Source organism: Trichechus manatus, unplaced genomic scaffold (genome assembly GCF_000243295.1).
Source record: "Trichechus manatus latirostris isolate Lorelei unplaced genomic scaffold, TriManLat1.0 scaffold00390, whole genome shotgun sequence".
In the NCBI taxonomy this organism is placed as follows: Eukaryota; Metazoa; Chordata; class Mammalia; order Sirenia; family Trichechidae; genus Trichechus; species Trichechus manatus.
Genome location: NW_004444326.1, coordinates 115,999 through 139,730, shown reverse-complemented (window position 1 = coordinate 139,730; position 23,732 = coordinate 115,999). Strand labels below are relative to the sequence as shown.

The window sequence follows — 23,732 nt, the reverse complement described above, 5'->3', positions numbered from 1 at the left end:
ATTGCTATTACAGTGTTAACAGTGTAAAACTTCAATACTAACATTTCTCTAAACTTTCTCTGTGTGATATAGATAATTGATGATATTGTTAAATATTAAGAAGCAACAACTAATAGATTATACATGTTATGAGAAATACTATCCCTATCAAACCACTACTTGATGCTGACTCCAAGGTGATATTCATAAGCATGAGCAAAGAGATGGGCTAGTTAATAAAAGCGTAACAAGGAGAAAAGAGATTAAATTGTATGACTTCTTGGCAGGCCCCAAAATGGTATAAGCCTATTGCAATGGATGACAAAGGAAAAGCTTAAATGGGCTCCAGGAAGACAATTTACGTTGCTCTTCCACCAGGGTAAGGGAACCCTAACCTTAACCATCCATACCTTAACACAACAAGAAAACACCAACAACACTTACTGTGTAATACAGATTCCTTCAAAGCAACAGAGTAGAATTGATACAATAGATGCTAGTACAATTTTGACCTACCAAAAATGTTTGTGTCATTTTTATAGGTCAACAACTTTCCTATTGATAAATGGTTGAAGAACATGTACAGTTAATTCACGCAATAGAAAGTACAAGCACTGAACATTTGGAGAAGTATTAAGCCTCAGTAACTCAATAAACATTTGGAGAAGTATTAACCTTCAGTTTATTTGAATAGCTAAATACATTCAAATTTTAACTACTGGGATAGATTTCTTAATTTGTATTACATAAGCAGAGACAAAGTCAGTGATGCTATAGTGAAAAAACTTTGTCTAGATTTAGAAGTGACAAGTGTCCAAAATAATTTTTTACTTGCTTTAACTCATACTTCCAAATTGTGCATTATCACTACGAAATCTCACCACTTCCTAGTAAGTACCTTCATATTTATAATTCTGTTCCCATAGTCCATGGCTACGTGCACAAGACTACTATTAATTTTTATGGTTGTTATTTTTCAGTGGAGCAAAAGCCAAGAATTTTACTGTTATTGACAATTATATTGAAACTAAACACAAATGGTTTATAGAAAGAATAAACTGAGAATATGAAACAAAGGAAAAGGAAAATAATTTCTAGAAATATATTTACAACTAAATAAGTATCATAGCTAAGATCTAGAAAAGAGTCCAAATATCTAACCATGGAAGAATTGGTTGTTAATTCAATAATATATTGCATTATAATTAGAAGTGACAATTGCTTTTTCTCTGAATTAGGATTTGCTGAACCAGTTGGTAAGTTATTTTTTTCTTTTTCTCAATCATTGAAATTTTAGTTTAAATAATAGGCTGAAAGTTATTTCTTCAGTTTTTGGGTTTTTTTTTTTTTTTTGTACTTCAGATGAAGGCCTCAGGAGTGACTTCATTACTGAGCTAAAAGGGTACCCGGAGGCCATACTCTTAGGGTTTCTCCATTTAATTTTTTTCAATAGTTTTTTCAGACCCTGTTATTTTTTCAATTGCTCCTCATGCCAATTAAAAACCAGCTCCTGATGAATTTTTGAATGAGAAAAATCAACTGAGGAACAAAAATAAGTTTAAAAAACAATACAAAAGACTCTAAGATTAGTCATCCATTCTTCAAACAAGGGAGTAATTGAAAAAGAAGACTAGTATGAGGGGGGGAATGAAAAATATTAAAGTGGAAGAAAATGAAATAAGCAGAGTTTTTGACAGTCTCTGCAAGCTCTCAAAGTACATGAGAGGCTGAGGGAAAGAATGAACTCTTTGATAATATGTGTGTATATAAACTATATAAATTCTGAGCTATTTGAAAAATAAGGGATGTACAAAGTAATGAGCTCCTCTTTCATGCCGAGTCCCAAACATAAGTTTCCTAGCTGGCAGAGATTTTATAGAGGGGAACCCACAGCAGGTGGGTGCATCTAAGAATGAAGAACTGAAGTTCCTTCCACCCCTGAGACTGCATATTTTACATGTTTCATAGACCACCTTGCTAGGAATCACAGCATCAAATTAAGTGATGCAAAAGTATTTGTGCTTCTCCAGTGTCATTTTATGACTCCCCAAGGAATACTTACGGGGGAATTATGTTGCACACTTAATAGCTGAAACAAAAAAATAACCGTTTGTGTTTTTATTTTAGCAAAAGTCTCATCAATTCCTAGTAAGTACATTATCTTATTTATAACTGTACTTCTATAGTCTATTGCTATGTGCACAAGACTATTATTAAGTTTTATGGTTATTTTTCAGTGGAGCAAAAGCCACTCCCTACGTCTCTCTCCACAGGGGCCACGCATCATGTTGAAAAAAGAAAAATAAAAAACATCACATGCAATGCCCAGATTTCTCCCACTAAATATCCTGTAGGTAGAATCCATCCATTTCTCTTCCCACCTGTTACAATGGCAACTATGTCTCTTCTATCAAAGATCAGCTCCTCCCCCTGTGATCTGTTCCATCAACTCTACCCAATCCTGAGAGCTCTCTCCATTAATCATCCCACTCTTTGCTGAATCTTCAACCTCCTCATCTCTGTTGCATCCTATTCATCAGTATCACATTTTTTATACATTTTTAAATCCTCTGGTGGCCCCCACCCCCTCCTCTATCTTCTAATGAATTGGACTGTGTACTTGAATCTACACCTATCATTTTAAAACATGTAATGCTGTTAGGGAACATATGTGTTTTCATTTATAAAAAAAATGTATGCTGCTATAGCTCTACTCCATTTCTTACTTTTTTCACTTAACATTTTATTTTCAAGATCTATATATGTCACCCTATAATCAGCCTCTTAGTTGCTTCTAATTTTATTTTATAAATCTATCCATGTCACTCACTAGTTGCTTCTAATTGCTGCATACTATTTACTGTCCAGTATACACCAACCACACCGTGCTTATCCACTCCCCTTACAACAGACCACAAGGTCACCACAATTCCCTGCTTACATCAATGATCTAGATCACGTTCTCTTTGAACTTCTGAGTTATTTCTCTAGAAGGCACACCTGAGAGTGGTATTGTGATAGATAAGGCATACAAACACTTAATTTCATTTTCAGATTGCTTTCTATAACTAATGAAACAATTTACATTTTCACCAGCAGTAGGGGGGATGTTCTGTTTGCCCCATTCTGCATAGCACTTGGTTTTAGCTCTCTTTCTAATTTTTGCCATTCTGATTGGCACAAGAAATTCTTTTTTGTTTTTTTGATTTGCTTTTCAATGCCTACTGATGAGTTCAACAATCATAGGTAAATGCAGATAATAATGTTAGTTACCATATAAACTTACTCTGAAAGCAAACTTCAAAATGTCAGCTCATAAATATATAGAACTTTATTAGAAATCTGAGAAGCCCTGGTTCCTGGGGTAATAAAGCAACTTAAAATAATACAAGAGGAGGTAAAAGCTATTTGGAAGGAAGCGTCTAGGATTTTATTGAGAGAGAACATTGCATACTTCATGGAAGTCAGGCAACATGTTGTTCAAATGTATCTCAGGTAGAGAAACACTGAGATTTTATAAACTGAATATCCTCGAGTTTTCTCTCAACATCATCTCCATCTGATTCCCATGTTGGGTCCGTGGGGAAGGGAAGGTAACTTGTGTCAAAAGGAGAGGAGGTTGGAAAAGCATATAAGGCCCAATTATGAAGGACCTTATAAGTCATGTTAGAAGTTTGAGTCTTAGAAAGATTTTTTGAAAAGCACATAATCTGTACTGCATTTTAGAAAAATTATTTTGAAAGCAATTTTGATGACAAAGCTCAGAGGGCAGCCATACATGTTATGACCACTTCATACTTAAAGCGTCTCTCAGTGAAAAGTGGATGTATTTTGACATGGAACCAGTTTTCCAATATTTGTGGTGAAAAAAAGATAGAATTAAGGAGGGATATCCTAACAAACACAAGCCAAAGATCCTAAACAATGCAGCAGAGGAATGCAAAATCTCCCTTTAGAATAGTATCATAAGAAATCATTCTCCAAGTCCCAGGAAAAAAACACTTAAAGTTTGTTTCTTTGCTTGTTTGTTTGTTTTCTTTGTAACTATAAGAGGAAGTTATTATCCACTCGCCTTACAACAGACCACAAGGTCACCACAACTTCTGAATTCTAGTTTTTTTTATGAGAAGACCACTGATTAAGAGAATGAATATAGAGTAAAAAATTTTAATTCTCCTGTGGATAATAATAGCCTGATAATAATAAATAACATATTTCCAGTTTCAATATGTATTTATAAAAAAAAAAGATGAATGAGTGAAAAGACAAATGAAAGAAGGAAAATTTAAGTGATGCTTAAATTTAGGAGGCCCTGAATTTTAACTCCCTATTGAAGACTGTTGAATAAACTCAGTTTTGCTTTCTGAAATAATCTAAGATCTGATTTCAGAATGTAAATTTAGGAAGCTGTCTGTGCATGCCCATTTCTAAAATAAGACCAGGCTATTATCATTTTCATGCCTTTGAAATACAGTTTTCCCATTGGTGTTTTTCTATTCAACAGAATAGTACAGGTATAAAATATGCATCAATGGATTCAACGAAACTATTTTCATTTTTTATTTTAATTTTACCCCATATGGAAGTAAAACACATCTGCACACAACCTAAAGCTTCTGACTCGTGTTTCTAATTTCTGAAAGATCTGAAAAGAAAGGGAGTCTGTTGTTCTCACTCAGGGCTGAGTCCCTTGTGCCAGGCACAGTTCCTGGAACATAGTGGATGATTAATAAATAAATATTTATTGACAGAGCCATCAAAGAAATGAAGGGATGAAGAAAGGAAGGAAGAAATAGATTACCAATATAGATTATATTCAACATGTTCCACACAGAACCAAAACCAAAACTGAACCCATTGCTATCGAGACAATTCTGACTCACAGTGACCCTATAGGACAGAGTAGAACTGCCTCATGGGGTTTCCAAGGCTGTAATCTTTGCAGAAGCAGACCGCCACATCTTTCTCATGACGAGCAACTGGTGGGTTCCATCTTTTGGTTAGCAGCCAAGTGCTTAACAACTGTGCCACCAGGGCTCCGTTCCACACAAAGCAACCTCAAATGTTTTGTTTCGTTTTTTATTTTGGGAGAATTGGTGTTACTCATTGACTCCTTTGCTGTTTTCTTCCCACAGTATACTTTGGTCTTCCATACTAAGAGCTGCTATTTCCAGCCTTTCCAAGCTTAACGAGTATATGTCCCTCTCCCATTTGTTCTGATATATGCTAGATTACTGATAATTTTTATACGTTCCTTACTAACAGGAAAAAAGAGGTATGCAAGTTATCATTTCCAGGGAAAAAATATTAAGCCTGTTGGTCAGTAGTACATTGACTTTCCACTCTGACACACATACAAAAACAAACTAAAATAAGAAAGGGAAAATACATCCCTGAGCTAGAGATGCAAGAGCAGATTACTTGAGGAAAACTGAGAGAATGACAAAGAAGTGGGAAAGTTCACATGTTGAGAAATTCTGCTTCAGAAATGATTCAACTTGTGAAAACATGTGAAAGTGTGGAATGGCCGCCATCTTTCCTATCCTTCCTCCAGGCCAATCAAAGTTGCCAGATTGCTTTAGAAATACAAATAGGGTTGCTTTGGTACCCTGTAACTGCCCCCCCCCCTTTTCTTTATGTTACTTCTGGAAGAATAAGGAAAGAAACAGTGTATTTAATACAAGAAGAAAAAATTATTTTGGAATTTATCTATACTATTTTTGTCTTTGTTTTTTAGGAGCAACTTCAGTACCCATGAGTAAGTTTCTTTGCATTTCACAATTCTGGCATAAATCTGCATCCTATAACATCCAGAGAACTTTTCACAAAATGTTTATTTTCAATTCAGGCTCTCTATTTCAGTTCACACTCAGATATCTCTTATCTTCTTTTCTTTCATTTTACTTAGAATTCCCACAGTTTTTTTTATGAATTTTTGGAAAGTAAAATGTTTAAAACACCAATTGAAAGAGCAGGATATAAGAAAAATGCCTCCTGATATTTAATACATTTTTAATTAAAATGTTTAAAATTCCATTGGAAAAAACAAGGGAAAAGAAAAGTAGTGGAAAAGATAATTTGAAAGTAAGATATTTGATAGAAATTAATAAATTTAAGGAACTTTGGTTTACATTAAGACAAGTGTCACAGTCTTTTAAGGAATTTCAATTTCCAACAAGAAAGTGAGGGTGGAAAAAGGTAGTTTTGGAGAAAAGGGAGTAATTTTCTTCCCAGCCCTCTTAACTTCTACCTGAACCAGGGCTAAAACCCCACAGAGCATGCTATGGAGGATTTGCTGGCCCTGGGACTCAAATCACTGATATTCTTAAGAAAAGAAGATTATCAACACTAAATATACTAAAGCAGATTAAGATTTTTAACTTTAGAAAAGTTTGTAGTAACTCAGTAATATCCCTTTCCATCATCTCAATGTAAAAATACCTTGGTCTTGAACAATCTAGAAGACTGATATTATCACTTATGCACAAGAGAGTTCTTATTTCTTCATTTCTCTTGCTGGAGTATTACTGTCATTTTAGAAAGAATAAACTGTTGTGATTAACAGGAAAATAAATATGAAGGGGCATATACACTGATAAAATAATTTGTTTACCACAAAAATCAGAATTCATCATGAAAAACATATTCATGATTTAAATAAGAATGGGGAAGTAGCAGTTGTGGCAGAAGAAAGAAGGAACTTGTTAATATGTAAATATCAGGCTACTGAAGGCTTTCAATTCTGGACTAAGGGAAGATGTAAAAAACTAGAATGGGTTCCATCTTCTCAACTGTCCCTTAAGGCTTACCAAACTGAGGGTTCATAAAACCCAAAAAACAAAAGCCATTCTTAAAGTAGTTATACTGAGCCCACAACACATTACTGTAACTGAGAGCGTTCGTTATCCTCTAAAAAATTAATTCGTGGTGTAAATGGTGACACGGTAACTAATCTAGAAAATGTAACCTAAATTATTTCTTTGGTTTATTTCAGGTAAATATTTACAAACTCCTGGTAAGTTCTAAGGAAATTCTAAAAGACATACCAAACAAATTTAAAAAGATAGAGAAATTACAAAATGCAAGAGTCAGGTATACAGGAAGAAAAGCAAAGACAGAAAACGATTTTTTTAATGTAAAATAATATCACAACAAACCACTGAAGGATATCAATGCTCAATGAGGGGACATGATTCATAAAAAAAGGGAAGCTAATCTCTCTGCATATCACATCTATGACTGAAAAAATAGAAGGGTACAGTACTCTCTAAAAATCTCATTTCTGATATTGTCCTTCAAAGACTATGATGTAGGAATTTATATTCTTAGAAAACAAAATCTAATATATTGTTCTGGCTTCTTTTTGGTAGTATCATTTTTTTTTAATTGTGCTTTAGATGAAGGTTTACAGAGCAAAGTAGTTTCTCATTAAGCAATCAATACACATTGTTTTGTGACATTGGTTGCCAACTCCACAACGTGTGAACACTCACCTCTTCTCCACCTTGGGTTCCCCATTTCCATTCATCCAGCTTTCCTGTCACCTCATACCTTCTCATCCTCACCCCTGGACTGGTGTGCCCATTTAGTCTTGTATACATAGTTGTGCTACAAATATTATTATTTGTTTTATGGGCCTGTTTAATCCTTGGCTGAAGGGTGAACCTCAGGAGTGACTGAGTTAAAAGGGTGTCTGGGGGCCATACTCTCAAGGTTTCTCCAGTCTCTGTCAGACCAGTAAGTCTAGTCTTTTCTTGTGAGTTTGGATTTATTCTACATTTTTCTCCAGCTCTGTCCAGGACCCTCTATTGTGATCCCTGTCAGAGCAGTTGGTGGTGGTAGCCGAGCACCATCTAGTTGTGCTGGACTCAATCTGGTGGAGGCTGTGGTAGTTGTGGTCCATTAGTCCTTTGGACTCATCTTTCCCTTGTGTCTTTGGTTTTCTTCATTCTCCCATTTTGGCAGTATCTTTAATATCTACTGGTACGTTCTCTTCCTAATTGTCAATTCCACTATCCACAGATATTCTGAGGGTTCGGGAAAACTTTTCCTCTACTGATTATTTTCACTATTACTGGAGAAAACCTTCAGATTGATGTATTTACCCATTTGTCTCTTAGGTTATTGATGTTTTCTGAAAGGAGGGGCATCACTTTTCCAAAAGAGTAAATAGTAGGCAAATTATCTCATTGGGCTGATTAAAAGGGGTTATCAACAAAAACTAATAAGCTTTGCCCCAGAATTTATAAGGAAAGTAAAAAGGATAGGTAAAGGGGAAAATAGAGGAGTTAGGAGAACAAAGAGGATGCAGGAAAGACAAGTTAGTTTAAACGATTTCAAATTCTTATAGAGGCTGAAAGAAAACAGAAAGTAGAACTGACTTTCCTCTCTCCCTTTCTCTTCAAGCTTTACAATGGGATTGTAGCCGCCCAGGCAGAAACATGCATTAGAATCCAGAGTAATATATCTTTAAAACCATTCAAAAACTCCGAGACACTCTGAAAGATTTATTTGTGTTCTGGCTTTAGAAAAATCTGTAACAAGATACACAGAGAGAATTTCTTTTTCTCTTTAGGTATTATATTATTATTGTTCCTAAAATTTCCTAAAGGAGCTATCATTTCTTTTTTGTTTTTCTCTTTCTTTTTTTCCTTTTATCTTGGCCCATGAGGCAAAGAGCCATGTATTGAGGATGACGGAGCAACAAGACAGAAAAAACTGAGACTCCTGACCTCAAACTTTTCTTATGGCATGAGAAATAAAATTCTATCTTGTTTGAGCAAGTGGCATTTTGGGTTTTCTGTCACTCACAGCCAAATTTAATCTGAACTGATACACTGTCCCATATCCATCGTTTGTTTTCTCCACTCATCTGTGTGGTATCAGAGTTGCACTAGTTTTTTTTTGGGGGGGGGGTGAGGTGGGGATAGGGTGGTTTGTGATAAAATACATGTAACAAAATTTGCCATTTTAGCCATTTTTAAGTGTGTAATTCAGTGACGTTAATTACATCCACAAATTGTGCGACCATCACCACTATTTCCAAAACTTTTTCTTCACCTCAAACAGCAAATTCTGTACCCATTAAGCAATAACTTCTTATTCCTCCCTCCCCTCATCCCCTAGTAACCACTAATATACTTTCTGTCTCTATGCATTTGCCTATTCTAGATATTTTATGTAAGTGAGATCACACAATATTTGTCTTTTTGTGTCTGACTTATTTTATTCAGCATGTTTTCATGTTTTCAAGGATTTTAACAGTTTCTGATAGGTTTCCATTTCTTATAGGGGCTGAGAGAGAAAAAAAATGATGAAAACTACTTATGTCTTCTGCCTCCTCATAAAACTGTACCCTGAGCAGGGTTATAGCTCCACAGACAGAGGGTTGGAGCTTCCTCCCTAAGAACATCTTTATAATCATATTCAAGAGCATGTGACCGAGTCACATTTGAGTTTTTATTTTACAAAAATCTATAGTAAAATCATACCCAAACACACACATTATCTTTTCCCTTTCACAATTTTGTTATTATTCTTCCACATTTCCTAGAGGGAGCCATTATTGCTAACTGAAGAAACTCAATACCTATACTTCCCATCCATGTCATAGCATGTATCAGAACTTCATTTCTCTTTATGACTGAATAATATTTCATTGTATGGATACACTACATTTTGTTTATCCATTTATCTGTTGATTGACACTTGGGTTGTTTCCATCTCTTGGCTATTGTGAATAACACTGGAATGAACATTGGTATACAAGTATCTGTTTGGGGAACCATCATTTCTAGCACTAAAAAATCTTGATCTCTTATTTCTCCTTTTATCTCATTGTCAGCATATGGCTGAGTTATTTAGTGGTGCTATAGAAAGAGCAACTTCCCCTGAGTAACAAATGGAATTAATAACTGTATCTGAGACAGCCATTACCAATGTTTAAATGGCTGAACAACAGAAAATTGTATTATACTAACAAAACCAAAAAGCAAAGATAGAAATAGTAATAAGGAAACAGGGGAAATGGGATGAGGACAAAGATAAATGATAGAAAGCAGAGAAAGAGGGAATATTAAATGTCACTGAAGGGTTTCAGCCCTGTAGATTGAGCAAAGAAAAAAAAAGAGAATGATTCTGATCTCACATTTCATCTTACAGTGACTGAAAAAAAGGGGGGGGGGGAGTGCCTAACAGTCAAGGAGCCCTGGTTGCACACTGGTTAAGAGCTCGACTGCTAACCGAAAGGTCAGCTGTTCAAACCCACTAGCCACTCCATGGGAAAAAGAAGTGGTAATCTGCTTCAGTAAAGATTACAGCCTTGGAAACCCTATCGGGCAGTTCTGCTCTGTCCTATAGGGTTGGAATTGACGTGATGGCAATGAGGTGGCGGGGACCCAACAGTCTCATTTCTGATATTGCCCTTCCAATCTATGAAGATGAACTAGATTCTTGACCCAAGAGATAATCTAATTCATTGTTTTGGTCTGTATCTTTGTTTTCTTCCCCACAGTGTCCTCTGTGCCCACTGGTAAGTTTGTCTGTTTCTCAACTCCATTGCCACAGATATCCTTTCCACTTCTTCTGCACTCACTGTTCCAGCTCTGCTGAACCTTGAAGTTTAGTGTATTTCCCCCAATCATTTAGTTTATTGATGGAAAGAACATTCCCTAAAGAGAAGTGATCTACTATGACTTATTAAAATAAGTTGCTAGCAGAACTAATTAATTTACCACCAGAGTTTACAGTAACAGAGAAAGACAGAAAAAAGAAGGAAGCAAAGACATTAAAAAATGAAAGACCCATAACCCATTGCCGTCGAGTCAATTCTGACTTATAGCAACCCTGTAGGGCAGAGTAGAACTGCCCCATAGTGTTTCCAAAGAGCGCTTGGTGGATTCAAACTAGTTAGCAGCTGAACTCTTAACCACTGTGCCATCAAGGTTTCTGAAAAATGAAAGAGGGTTCATAAAATTCAAATCAGCAAAATTAGATAGAGTTTTTGACAGTTTCTGATAGGTTTTCAATTCCTATAGAGAGTGAGAGAAAGGAGAATATAGAATAGGTTCCTCTCCATTTCCTCTTCCTAGAGTGCTATATGGAATGGGACTGTAGCATGTAGATACAGACATGGAAGGGTGGGTGCTTCCTTCTTGATAAAAATATTATTCAAACCATATTCCAAGATATTTACTTTTCTATTTTAGCAAGATTTAGTAGTAACTACACACATAGTTATTTGCACTTTCCAGCTCCTGAATACAAACATCATTTTTAATACTGAAAAAGATTATATTGATGCTCATATTTACCCCTTTCTGTCTTTATTATTCACCATCCACTTAAGTTACTGATAATGTTTTAAAAGCCCATGATTGACAGAAATATTAAATGGAAGAAAGGGAAGAGGAAAGATAAAGAAGAAAAACCAGAAGAAGGGGGTACTTAATGGGATGGCCCCACAAACTATCCCCTAAAGGTTTTCACCTCTAGACCGAAGGAGAAAGGAATATACTAGAAGGGTCTCACCCCACACTACCTTGGTTGGCTGACCCTATCAAGGTTATGGAGACACATCATCCAGAGCCCCACCTAATACCCCACCACAGTTTCCTACAATTTATTAACTTTGAGGGTTGGGTTTCCCTAAAAGTCACATATATGAAATCTTACTGTAAACACTTTTAATGAACTGGATCACTGAATCAAAAAATAATCTATTGTTTGGGGTTTTCTTCCACAGGACCTTCAGTACCCACTGGTAAGTTCTGTAATTCTCAGTTCCAGTATCTACAAATACATATCTCCCAAGGGACCTGGGAATAATTTCTAGATTCACTGTTTTCACTTCTAGCTATTTACTCAATAACTCCTTAACTTCTTGATTAATTCTGAAAACAGATAACTCACCTACCTAAGAGTAAAATGTAAGAAAGTCATCTTCTAGAACTGCTTCTAGTGAACCATACACAGAAACTAGAAAATTACCACCTGAGTTTTTTGGGGAACAGAGGAGAGTAAAGGAATCAGGAAAGTAAAGAGAATGCATGACATTCAGTGAAACAGATTTTTGAAAAGGATTTTAACAGTTTCTGATAGGTTTCCATTTCTTATAGGGGCTGAGAGAGAAAAAAAATGATGAAAACTACTTATGTCTTCTGCCTCCTCATAAAACTGTACCCTGAGCAGGGTTATAGCTCCACAGACAGAGGGTTGGAGCTTCCTCCCTAAGAACATCTTTATAATCATATTCAAGAGCATGTGACCGAGTCACATTTGAGTTTTTATTTTACAAAAATCTATAGTAAAATCATACCCAAACACACACATTATCTTTTCCCTTTCACAATTTTGTTATTATTCTTCCACATTTCCTAGAGGGAGCCATTATTGCTAACTGAAGAAACTCAATACCTATACTTCCCATTCTTTGTTCATGACTAAGCATTCCATCAACTTATTAATGGTGTTGTAGCAGGAAACAATCAAGACAGGAAAACTCTCCCAGTAAAATTTTAAATGCTTATCAACAACAGAAAATCAGTCCATACAAAAAAAAAGGAAAAACAGTCAAAAAAGAGAAACCAAGGAAAGAAGGGAACATATTAAATTGCATGACAGTATAATAATTCACTGAAAGGTTTCAGTTGTGGACTAAGAAAAGAAATAAAACCCTTAAACAAGGGTTCCTCATCCCACCATACCTCTAGACCCAACACACTTTGGGAACCTGACAGGAAGGAATAACATATATGATCTCATATCATATTTTATTGCTCCTGGAAAAAATGAAAGGTTTGGTCTTCCCTGAAGGTCTCATTTCTAATGGGCCTCTGCAAATACCATGAGTAGAAACTACATACTGAAACCAAAAAACAATCTAATGTGTTATGTCTGCTTGTTTTCTAGCAGTATCTCCCATGCCCACTGGTAAGTTCCTTCTCTGTTTCTCAGTTCTAGAATCCACAGATATCCTAAGTGATTTGGGGAACTTTGTTTTGCTCTATCTTCAACTCTACCCAAGCATGGCCTTGGATTGATGTACTTATTCAATAGCCCTAGCTCACTAGTGATTTCTAAATTGAGTGAGATCTGTTAACTAAAAAAAAAGATTAAAGAAGTGATATCTTAGGACTGGTTATCCTAAGGGATCAGCAAAACTATTAAATTTACTAACAATAACCACCAACCGCTATGACAAGGATCACAATAGAGGGTCCTGGGCAGAATGGGAGAAAAATGTAGAACAAAATTCAAGTTCACACACAAAAAAACAGACCAGACTTACTGGAGGAACCTCTGAGACTATGGGCCCCGGACACCCTGCTAACTCAGAACTGAAGCCACTCCCGAAGTCCACCTTTCAGCCAAAGATTAGACAGGCCTAGAAAACGAACAATAACACACGTGAGGAATGTGTTTCTTAGTTCAATCAAGTATACAAGACCAAGTGGTCAACAACTGCCCAAAAGCAAAGATGACAAGGTGGGAAGGGACGGGAAAACTGGATGAATGGACACTGAAAACTTAGGGTAGAAAGAGAAAAGGGGAGAGTGCTAACACATTGTGGGAATTGCAACTAAAGTCACAAAACAATTTGTGTATAAAATTTTTGAATGAAAAACTCATTCTTGCTGTAAACTTTCACCTAAAACACAGTAGAATTAAAAAAAAAAAAAAAACACTTTACTAACAATAACTCCAAAACTCAAAAAACCAAACCAGCTGCATCGAGTCGATTCCAGCTCATGGTAACCTCATATGTGCAGAGTAGAACTGCACTCTGTAGGGTTTTCAAGGCTGTAGCCTTTCAAAAGCAGATCACCAAGCCTTTCTTCTGAGGCGCCTCTGGGTAGGTTCGAACCACCAAACTTTTGGTTATTAATAGAGCGCTTAACCATTTGTACCACCCAGGGACCCCTGTCTCACAAATAGTGTAAACCTAAAATATTTTAAGACATATTTACTATTTAAAAGAATAACATAGCACCCTTAAAACTTTTTATAAAAAGTTGTAATATAAAAAAGTCTTATTATATTGAATAAAACATATGGCATAAAATTGTTGAAAATATTGTTATACTTAGACGATAAGTATATAAAAAAATTCCAAATAAAATCTAAGCATTTAGGTATAAAATAAGATAAATAAAAAATGGTAGCCTTTGGGTGGTGGAACTATGGATGATATTTTTTGTCCTACCTTTTTTATTAAAATTTTTATACTTTTAACCACGAAATGTTTTAAATTAAAGATCACTATAGTAATTATGGAAACCCTGGTGGTGTAGTGGTTAAGAGCTACTGCTGCTAACCAAAAGTTCGGCAGTTCAAATCCACCAGGCACTCCTTGGAAATCCTATGGGGTAGTTCTACTCTGTCCTATAGTGTTGCTGTGAGTCGGAATCAACTTGACGGCATTGGATTTTGTAGTAATTATAATATAGAAAACCAGAAGGGAAGAACATGCTCTGCATTTCTCAAGCGGAAAGAACTGAAGAAAAAATTCAAGCCTTGAGTTGCAATAGTGAAGGATTCTCTGGGGAATATATTAAACGAAGCAGGAAGCATCAAAAGAAGATGGAAGGAATACACACAGCCATCATACCAAAAAGAATTGGTCGATGTTCAACCATTTCAAGAGGTAGCATATGATCAGAACTGATTGTTCTGAAGGAAGAAGTCCAAGCTGCACTGAAAGCTTTGGTGAAAAACAATGTTCCAGGAATTGACGGAATATCAGTTGAGATGTTTCAACAAATGGAAGCAGTGCTGGAAGTGCTCACTTGTCTATGCCAAGAAATTTGGAAGACAGCTACCTGGCCAACTGACTGGAAGAGATCCATATTTATGCCTATTCCCAAGAAAGGCGATCCAATCGAATGCAGAAATTATTGAACAATATCATTAATATCACACGCAAGTCAAATTTTGCTGAAGTTCATTCAAAAGCAGGTGCAGCAGTATGTCAACAGGGAACTGCCAGAAATTCAGGCCAGATTCAGAAGAGCATGTGGAACCAGGGATATCATTGCTGATGTCAGATGGATCCTAGCTGAAAGCAGAGAATACAAGAAAGATGTTTACCTGTGTTTTACTGACTATGCAAAGGCATTCAACTGTGTGGATCATAACAAATTATGGATAACATTGCAAAGAATGGGAATTCCAGAACACTTAATTGTGCTCATGAGAGACCTGTACATAGATTAAGAGGCAGTTGTTCGGACAGAACAAGGGGATACTGCGTGGCTTAAAGTCAGGAAAGGTGTGCGTCAGGGTTGCATTCTTTCACCATACCTATTCAATCTGTATGCTGAGCAAATAATCTGAGAAGCTGGGCTATATGAAGAAGAATGGGGCATCAGGATTGGAGGAAGACTCATTAATAACCTGCGTTATGCAGATGACACAACCTTGCTTGCTGAAAGTGAAGAGGACTTGAAGCACTTACTGATGAAGATCAAAGACCACAGTCTTCAGTATGGATTACACCTCAACATAAAACAAAAATCCTCACAGATGTACCAATAAACAACATCATGATAAACGGAGAAAAGACTGAAGTTGTCAAGGATTTCATTTTACTTGGATCCACAATCCACACCCATGGAAACAGCAGTCAAGAAATCAAAAGACACATTGCATTGGGCAAATCTGCTGCAAAAGACCTCTTTAAAGTGTTGAACGGCAAAGATATCACCTTGAAGACTAAGGCGAGCCTCACCCAAGCCATGGTATTTTCAATCGTGTCATATGCATGCGATAGCTGGACAATGACTAAGGAAGACCGACGGAAGAATTGACCCCTTTGAATTGTGTTGTTGGTGAAGAATACTGAATATACCATGGACTGCCAAAAGAATGAAAAAATCTGTCTTGGAAGAAGTACAACCAGAATGCTCCTTAGAAGCAATGATGGAGAGACTACGTCTTACATGTTTTGGACATGTTGTCAGGAGGGTTTAGTCCCTGGAGAAGAACATCATGCTAGATAAAGTACAGGGTCAGCGAAAAAGACGAAGACCTTCAATGAGATGGATTGACACAGTGGCTGCAACAATGGGCTCAGGCATAACAATGACTGTGAGCATGGCACAGGACCGTGCAGTGTTTCATTCTGTGGTACATAGGGTTGCTATGAGTCAGAACTGACTCAAAAGCACCTAACAACAACATAGTAATTACATTTTAAAGTAGAAATTCCTCTTGTACTGCAAAATGTGAAACTCAAATATATATTTCATACACTATTTTAACAATTTTGAAAATCACATTGAAGTCTTTTATCTCATTTTGGTCACACAGAAGTATGAGGTAAACACAGGCAAAGACCACATAATAAGTAAAAGAACTCAAATGTTTCTTGACTCATCATCCAATGGTCACTTTACTACCATAAATTCAGTCTAACTAGCCTTCTCAAAACAAGAATTAACCCTATTCCACAATGCCCACATTCTATGCTAGAATATCTCTTGAGGATGTTCTTCATAGTGATTGCTCACCCATCTCCCTAGCCCCAACATCATCAGCCTATTTTAACAAATTATGAATCAATTCATGCTTATTACCCCAACTTCCAAGCTGCTATGTGCTCCAGCTCCCCAAAAGTTAACTTTCCTTCACTAATAAAATACAGAAAGGGAGGAATAAGGGTGCCCAGTATGGATAATGCAACTTTCAAACACAAAACGCCCACCTAGACTTCAGCCTATCAGATAAATCAGGAAAAGCCAATAAGAGCACATGTAATTTACAGATGGGCAGAAGTAAATGAATAAATCTGAATGTCCGGTGTCTTGTATCTGAGACTCTCTTACCAAGGGAAGACAGTATGATGCACAACAACATGAGCTCTCATTAAACCCTTGATTCATTTCCAATTCAGAGAGAACTCTTACTTCCATTACTTGTTTAAATTATATTTTCTACCACATTTCAGTATCTATTACCATTATTTGCACTATATGAAATAAGGAAAGGTACACTGAAACACAACAGAAGCAAACACTGAAGATAAATTAAACATAATGAAATGCATTTACATGTAGTTAAAAGAATATGCATTCCAATAAAACAAATAATCATGCTCTATTTTTCCTATTTGTAAAAATATTGTCTAGTTTGCTTTGTAGCACATAGCAATAAATATTTCTGTTTAGCATGGGCACTACAAGAACTAGCTGTTTTTCTTCCTTAAGTAACACTTCCATTTCTGAATTGCTTTTAATGCAAATTTCCTGAAAACCCCTAAGATAGCCAAGGAAAGTCTCAGCCTCCTTTTCTTTCAAAGGCGATGGTTTAGCAATTATCCTTATTACTCAAAGGGTGGTGGAGCTTCTTTAAGGAATCATAACATTATTTAAAAGTATAATTTTCTCAGAAAAAGTTTCTCTTCTTTTTTAGGCTAATTATCTATTATTCCTTAATTGTAGTCTCTAGCCATATTCTAATGAGCAATTGCCCAACTCCTCTGTATTGCCATATTTTTCTCTTTTCTCAGTTCAAGTCTCTGAAAAAGTTTGTATTTCAAGGATCTCTTATCTAACCCTGTGTGTGTATACAGCTTTACACATTTTATATTATTAGGAAAACAACTTTATTGCCTCAAACTTAATGCAAAAGTGTCTGATAACAAAAATAGCAATTCAAAGAAATTACTTAAGATATGAACTATGCACTTTTATTATATGCTTTGTTATATTTTCAGGTAATTTGAGAGGATATTCAAAACCAGAAGTAAAAAGTGGCACTAGAGAAGCAAGGAAAATGACCCCAAAACAGGAAACTGCTTTGAGAATTCAGGCAGTCTCATCACAAAATCGCCAAAGTGGTCCTAAATGCCAGTATAAAAAAGTAAGGGGTCCTGAGGATATCCATGAAAAGGGACAAAAACAGAAAACTCGAGTGAAAGTTCAAGAGTTTCCTAAGAAAACTCAGTGTAAAGAAGAGAAGAGAGAAAAGGAAGATACTAAGAAGGGTACAGGCAAGGAAAAGGAAATAGACAAAGGCCAACTGAAGGAACAAGATGGTGAACAAAAGAAGAAAAAGGAGGACAAGGATAAGAAGGGAGGTGAAGACAAAAAGGAGAATATGGACAAGGATGAAAAGGAAGATAACAAGACAGATAAAAACAAGAAGAGAGATGAAGTCAAGAAGGAAGACGAGGACATGAAGGGAAGTAAAGATAAGAAAGAGGATGAGAGCATGAAGGGAGGTAAAGACAAGAAGGGGGACAAGGTCATGAAGGGAGGTGAAGACAAGGAGAACAAGGACATGAAGAGAGGTGAAACCAAGACGGAGAATGAGGACAAGAAGGAAGAAAACTACAAGCAGGAAGATAAGGGTATTAAGGAGGATAAGGAGAAAGAGGAGGGCAAGGACAAGAAGGATAAGCACGAAAAGGAAAGCAAGAATATGAAAGATAAGGGGAAAAGGGAGAGCAAGAACAATAAGGAGGGTAAAGGCAAAAAGGAGGCCAAGGACAAAATGGAAGAAAAGGATAAGAAGGAGAATAAGGACAAAATGGAGGGCAAGGACAAGAAGGTAGATGAGGACAAAAAGGAGGACAAGGACAAGAAGGGAAACGAGGAAGGGAACAAGAAGGGAGATGAGGTCAAGAAGGACAACAAGAACAAAGACAATAAAGACATGGACAAGAAGGGAGATAAGGATAAGAAAGAGGACAACGACAAGAAGGAAGATGAGCACAAGAAGGAGGACAAGGACAAGAAGGAAGATGAGAATAAGAAGGAGGACAAGAACAAGAAAGAAGAAGAGGACACAAAGGAGGACAAGCACAAAGACAAAAAAGACATGGACAAGGAGGAGGACGAGGACAAGAAAGAAGATGAAGATATGGAGGACAAGGACAAGAAGGAAGATGAGGATAAGGAGGTCAAGGACAAGAAAGTAGATGAGGATAAGGAGGACAAGGAAAGGGACAAGGACAAGAAAGAAGATGAGGATGAGGAGGATGAGGAGGACAAGGTCAAGAAGGAAGATGAGGATAAGGAGGACAAGGAAAAGGAGGAATATGAGGATAAGGAGGACAAGGACCAGGAGGAAGATGAGGATAAGGAAATCAAGGAGGAGGACAAGGAAGAAGATGAGGACAAGAAAGAGGGCAAGGACGAGAATAATAAAGACATGGACAAGAAGGAAGATGAGGACCAGAAAGCAGACAAGGGCAAGGAGGGCAAGGACAAGAAAAGGAGTACTGTGAAAAAAAGGGGGAGTAAAGAGGACAAGAAGGACAAAGGCCAGAAAGAGGTTTCCTGGAGCAAAAGGGCAAGTAAAAGAAGGTCATACTGAGGAACAGATAGCACCATAGTTTATAAAGAACAAAAGAGAATTGAATAATTTCACTACAACACATCAACTTCAAAACCAGCTTCCAGTCACCTGTGGTATAAATTAAAAATGATAGACTCCTTGCATCCTCTTTAGTCACAAGGTTTTGTTCCTTTGAAAGAGCCTTTAGAAATTTCATCTTTTTAGCTTTCTCAGTCTCAAACATAAGCTTCCAAATGTGAGTTTTTCTAAGTTTATATTCATAATAAATTATTGTCAGGACAATACAAATTTTCTGAAATAAAACTCTGATTAAAGAAATGTAGAGTTGTTTTTCTTTAAGAAGTATGGTATTTCTTTGTCTAACCAAACAGCTGTTTATTGAGTCGCTACTAAGTACAACATCCATAGAAAAAAGTAAAAGTAAAAAAACCGATTGCTGGCAGGTCGATTCCAACTCATAGCAACCTTACAGAGGAATGTAAAATAAATCTTCATGGAGAAGATAAATATAAAAGAGAACACAAAAACAAAGTACAAGAATAAATAATAAAAGCCATTATTAAGTGGTAAGTGTAAAATAAATTATTCAGTACACTAAATATAACAGGAAAATTTCAGATGAGGAAAATCTCTTTGGCTAGGGGTAATTCATGAAGGACTTTCATAAGAAGTAGAATTAGAGCTGGGCATTAAAAAAGACAGGTATGATTTTTATATTCTATTAGGCTCCTGGCTTGGTAATTCCTCTACCAGAGTATAAACTCCTTGAAGGAAAAACTGTATCTTATCATTAGCTACATCCTCAGTGCCAATCACAATGTTTACTGAATTGAATTGACTGGGAAAGGAAGTGAAAGAACTGCAGAAAAACCAGGTTAAAACATGGAAAGTATGTTCTAAGGGCAAGGAATATAACAGAGAATTTGTGTATAGCAATATTCCCCAAAGTGTAGTACCCAGACCACCTCTGGTGTGCAAGATAGTTTCAGATGGTACCCAAGGAAGCATTCAATGTTAAACATTTAATATTTACTTTTATGTGAGTCAGAAAAAAGTATATCCAGTATATCCACCACCATATGTTTGTCAGTTTGTCATACTGTGGTGGCTTGCATGTAGCTGTGATGCTGGAAGCTATGCCACCAATATTTCAAATACCAGCAGGGTCTCCCATGGTGAACAGGTTTCAGCGGAGCTTCCAGACTAAAACAGACTAGGAAGAAGGACCTTATGGTCTTCTTCTGAAAAAATTGGCCAATGAAAATCTTGTGAATAACAGAGGAACACTGTCTGATATAGTGCAGAAAGATGAGCCCCTCAGGTTGGAAGGCACTCAAAAGACGACAGGGGAAGAGCTGCCTCCTCAAACTAGAGTCAAACTTCATGACGTAAATGGAGTCAAGCTTTTGGGACCTTAATTTGCTGATGTGGCACGACTCAAAATGAGAAGAAACAGCTGCAAACATCCATTAATAATTGGAACGTGGAATGCACAAAGTATGAATCTAGGAAAATTGGAAGTCGTCAAAAATGAAATGGAACTTACAAAGATTGATATCCTAGGCAACAGTGAGCTGAAATGGACTGGTATTGGCCATTTTGAATCAGACAATCATATGATCTACTATGCTTAGAATGACAAATTGAAGAGGAATGGAGTTGCATTCATTGTCAAAAAGAAAATTGTAAGATCTATCCTAAAGTACAGTGCTGTCAGTGATAGGAAAATATCCATACACCTACAAGGGGAACCAATTAACATGACCATTATTCAAATTTACCCACCAACCGCTATTACCAAAAATTAAGAAACTGCAGATTTTTACCAACTTCTGCAGCCTGAAATTGATCAAACATGCAATCAAATGTGTTGTTAATTACTGGTAATTGATATTCGAAAGTTGGAAACAAAGAAGAATCTGTAGTTGGAAAATATGACCTTGGTAATAGAAACGATACCAGAGATCACATGATAGAATTTTGCAAGATCAACAACTTCTTCACTGAAAATACCTTTTTCAAGTAACATAAACAGCAACTATACGCACGGACCTCACCTAACAGAAAACACAGGAATCAAATCGACTACATCTGTGGAAAGAGATGACGGAAAAGCTCAATATCATCAGTCAGAACAAAGCCAGGAACCGACTGTGGAACAGACCATCAATTGCTCACATGCAAGTTCAAGTTGAAGCTGAAGAAAATTAGAACAAGTCCAGGAGAGCCAAAGTACAACCTTAAGTATATCCCACCTAAATTTATAGACTATCCCAAGAATAGATTTGATGCGTGGAACACTAATGACCAAAGACCAGATGAGTTGTGTGATGACATCAAGAACATCTTACATGAAGAAAGCAAAAGGTCATTAAAAAGACAAGAAAGAAAGAAAAGACCAAAATGGATGTCAGATGAAACTCTGAAAGTTGCTCTTGAATGTAGAGTAGCTAGAGCAAATGGAAGAAACGATGAAGTAAAAGAGCTGGACATAAGATTTCAAAGGGCAGCTCAAGAAGACAAAGTATTATAATGAAATGGGTTAGAAAACCAAAAGGCAAGAACACTCAGCATTTCTCAAGCTGAAAGAACTGAAGAAAACATTCAAGACTTGAGTTGCAGTTTTGAAGGATTCTATGGGCAAAATATTGAACGATGCAGGAAGCTTCAAAAGAAGATGGAAGGAATACACAGAGTCAATGTACCAAAAAGAATTGTTCAATGTTCAACCATTTCAGGAGGGAGCATATGATCAAGAACCAATGGTACTGAAGGAAGAAGTCCAAGCTGCACTGAAGGCATTGCCAAAAAACAAGGCTCCGGGTATTGAGTGAATACAAATTGAGATATTTCAACAAACTGATGCAGCACTGGAGGTGATCCCGTCTATGCAAAGAAATTTAGAAGACAGCTACCTGGCCAATTGACTGGAAAAGATCCATATGTGTGCCCATTCCAAAGAAAAGTGATCCAATAGAATGTGGAGATTATTTAACAATATCATTAATATTACATGCAAATAAAATTTTGCTGAAGATCATTCAAAAGTGGTTGCAGCAGTACATCAACAAGTAACTGCCAGAAATTCAAGCCAGATTCAGAAGAGGACGTGGAACAAGGGGTATCATTGCTGATGTCAGATGGATCTTGGCTGAAAGCAGAGAATACCAGAAAGATGTTTACCTGTTTTATTGACTATGCAAAGTCATTCGACTGTGTGGATCATAACAAATTATGGATAACGTTGCAAAGAACGGGAATTCCAGAGCACTTAATTGTGCTCGTGAGGAACCTGTACCTAGACCAAGAGGTAGGGGTTCAAACAGAACAAGAGGATACTGCGTGGTTTAAAATCGAGACAGGTGCGTGTCAGGGTTGTACCCTTTCACCATACTTATTCAATCTGTATGCTGAGCAAATAACTGAGAAGCTGGACTATATGAAGAAGAATGCAGCATCAGGATTGGAGGAAGACTCATTAACAACCTGCGTTATGCAGATGACACAACCTTCCTTGCTGAAAGTCAAGAGGACTTGAAGCACTTACTGATGAAGATCAAAGACTACAGCCTTCAGTATGGATTAGACCTCAACATAAAGAAAAGCAAAAATCTTCACAACTAGACCAATAAGCAACATCATAATAAATGGAGGAAAGATTGAAATTATCAAGGATTTCATTTTACTTGGATCACAATCAATGCCCATGGAAGCAGCAGTCAAGAAATCAAATGGCATATTGCATTGGGCAAATCCGCTGCAAAAGACCTCTTTGAAGTGTTGAAAAACAAAGATGTCACTATGAGGACTAAAGTACACCTGACCTAAGCCATTATACTTTCAGTTGCCTCATATGCATGCGAAAGCTGGACAATGAATAAGGAAGACTGAAGAAGAATTGATTCCTTTGAGTTAACGTATTGGCAAAGAATACTGAATATACTATGGGCTGCCAGAAGAACAAACAAGTCTGTCTTGGAAGAAGTACCACCAGAGTGCTCCTTAGAAGGGAGGATGGTGTACTTTGGACATGTTATCAGGAGGACCAGTCCCTGGAGAAAGACATCATGCTTGGAAAAGTAGAGGGTCAGCCAAAAAGAGGAGGACCCTCAAAGAGAAGGATTGACACAATGGCTGCAACGATGGGCTCAAACATAACAATGATTTCGAGGATGGTGCAAGACTGGGCAGTGTTTCATTCTGTTGTAGATGGGGTCGCTATGAGTCAGAACCTACTGGACACACGTAACAACAAGGTAGTACTATGTTTAAATTTTTGAGAAGCCACCATCCTGTTTTCCACAGCAGCTACACCATTTTACAATCCCATCAGCAATGGATAAGTGTTCCAATTTCTGTGCCACAAAAAGTTTTAAAATAAAATTTAAAAGAAATTTGAGCAAAACCAATGGCCAACATCATTCTTAATGGAGAGAGGCTGAAAACATTCCCCT

At 36.7% G+C, this 23,732-nt stretch overlaps 1 protein-coding gene across 1 annotated transcript in view; it reads left to right on the top strand.

Moving 5' to 3' along the window:
- LOC105756995 (spore wall protein 2-like) overlaps positions 1-19,296 on the top strand; it is a 33,530-nt gene extending 14,234 nt beyond the window's left edge. Inside the window, exons 4-5 of the mRNA XM_012559917.1 lie at positions 17,693-18,894; positions 18,982-19,296. Of these exons, the coding sequence (XP_012415371.1) occupies positions 17,693-18,894; positions 18,982-19,296 (1,517 nt within the window). The remainder of the gene's footprint in view (positions 1-17,692; positions 18,895-18,981) is intronic.
- The last annotated feature ends 4,436 nt before the right edge of the window (positions 19,297-23,732 follow it).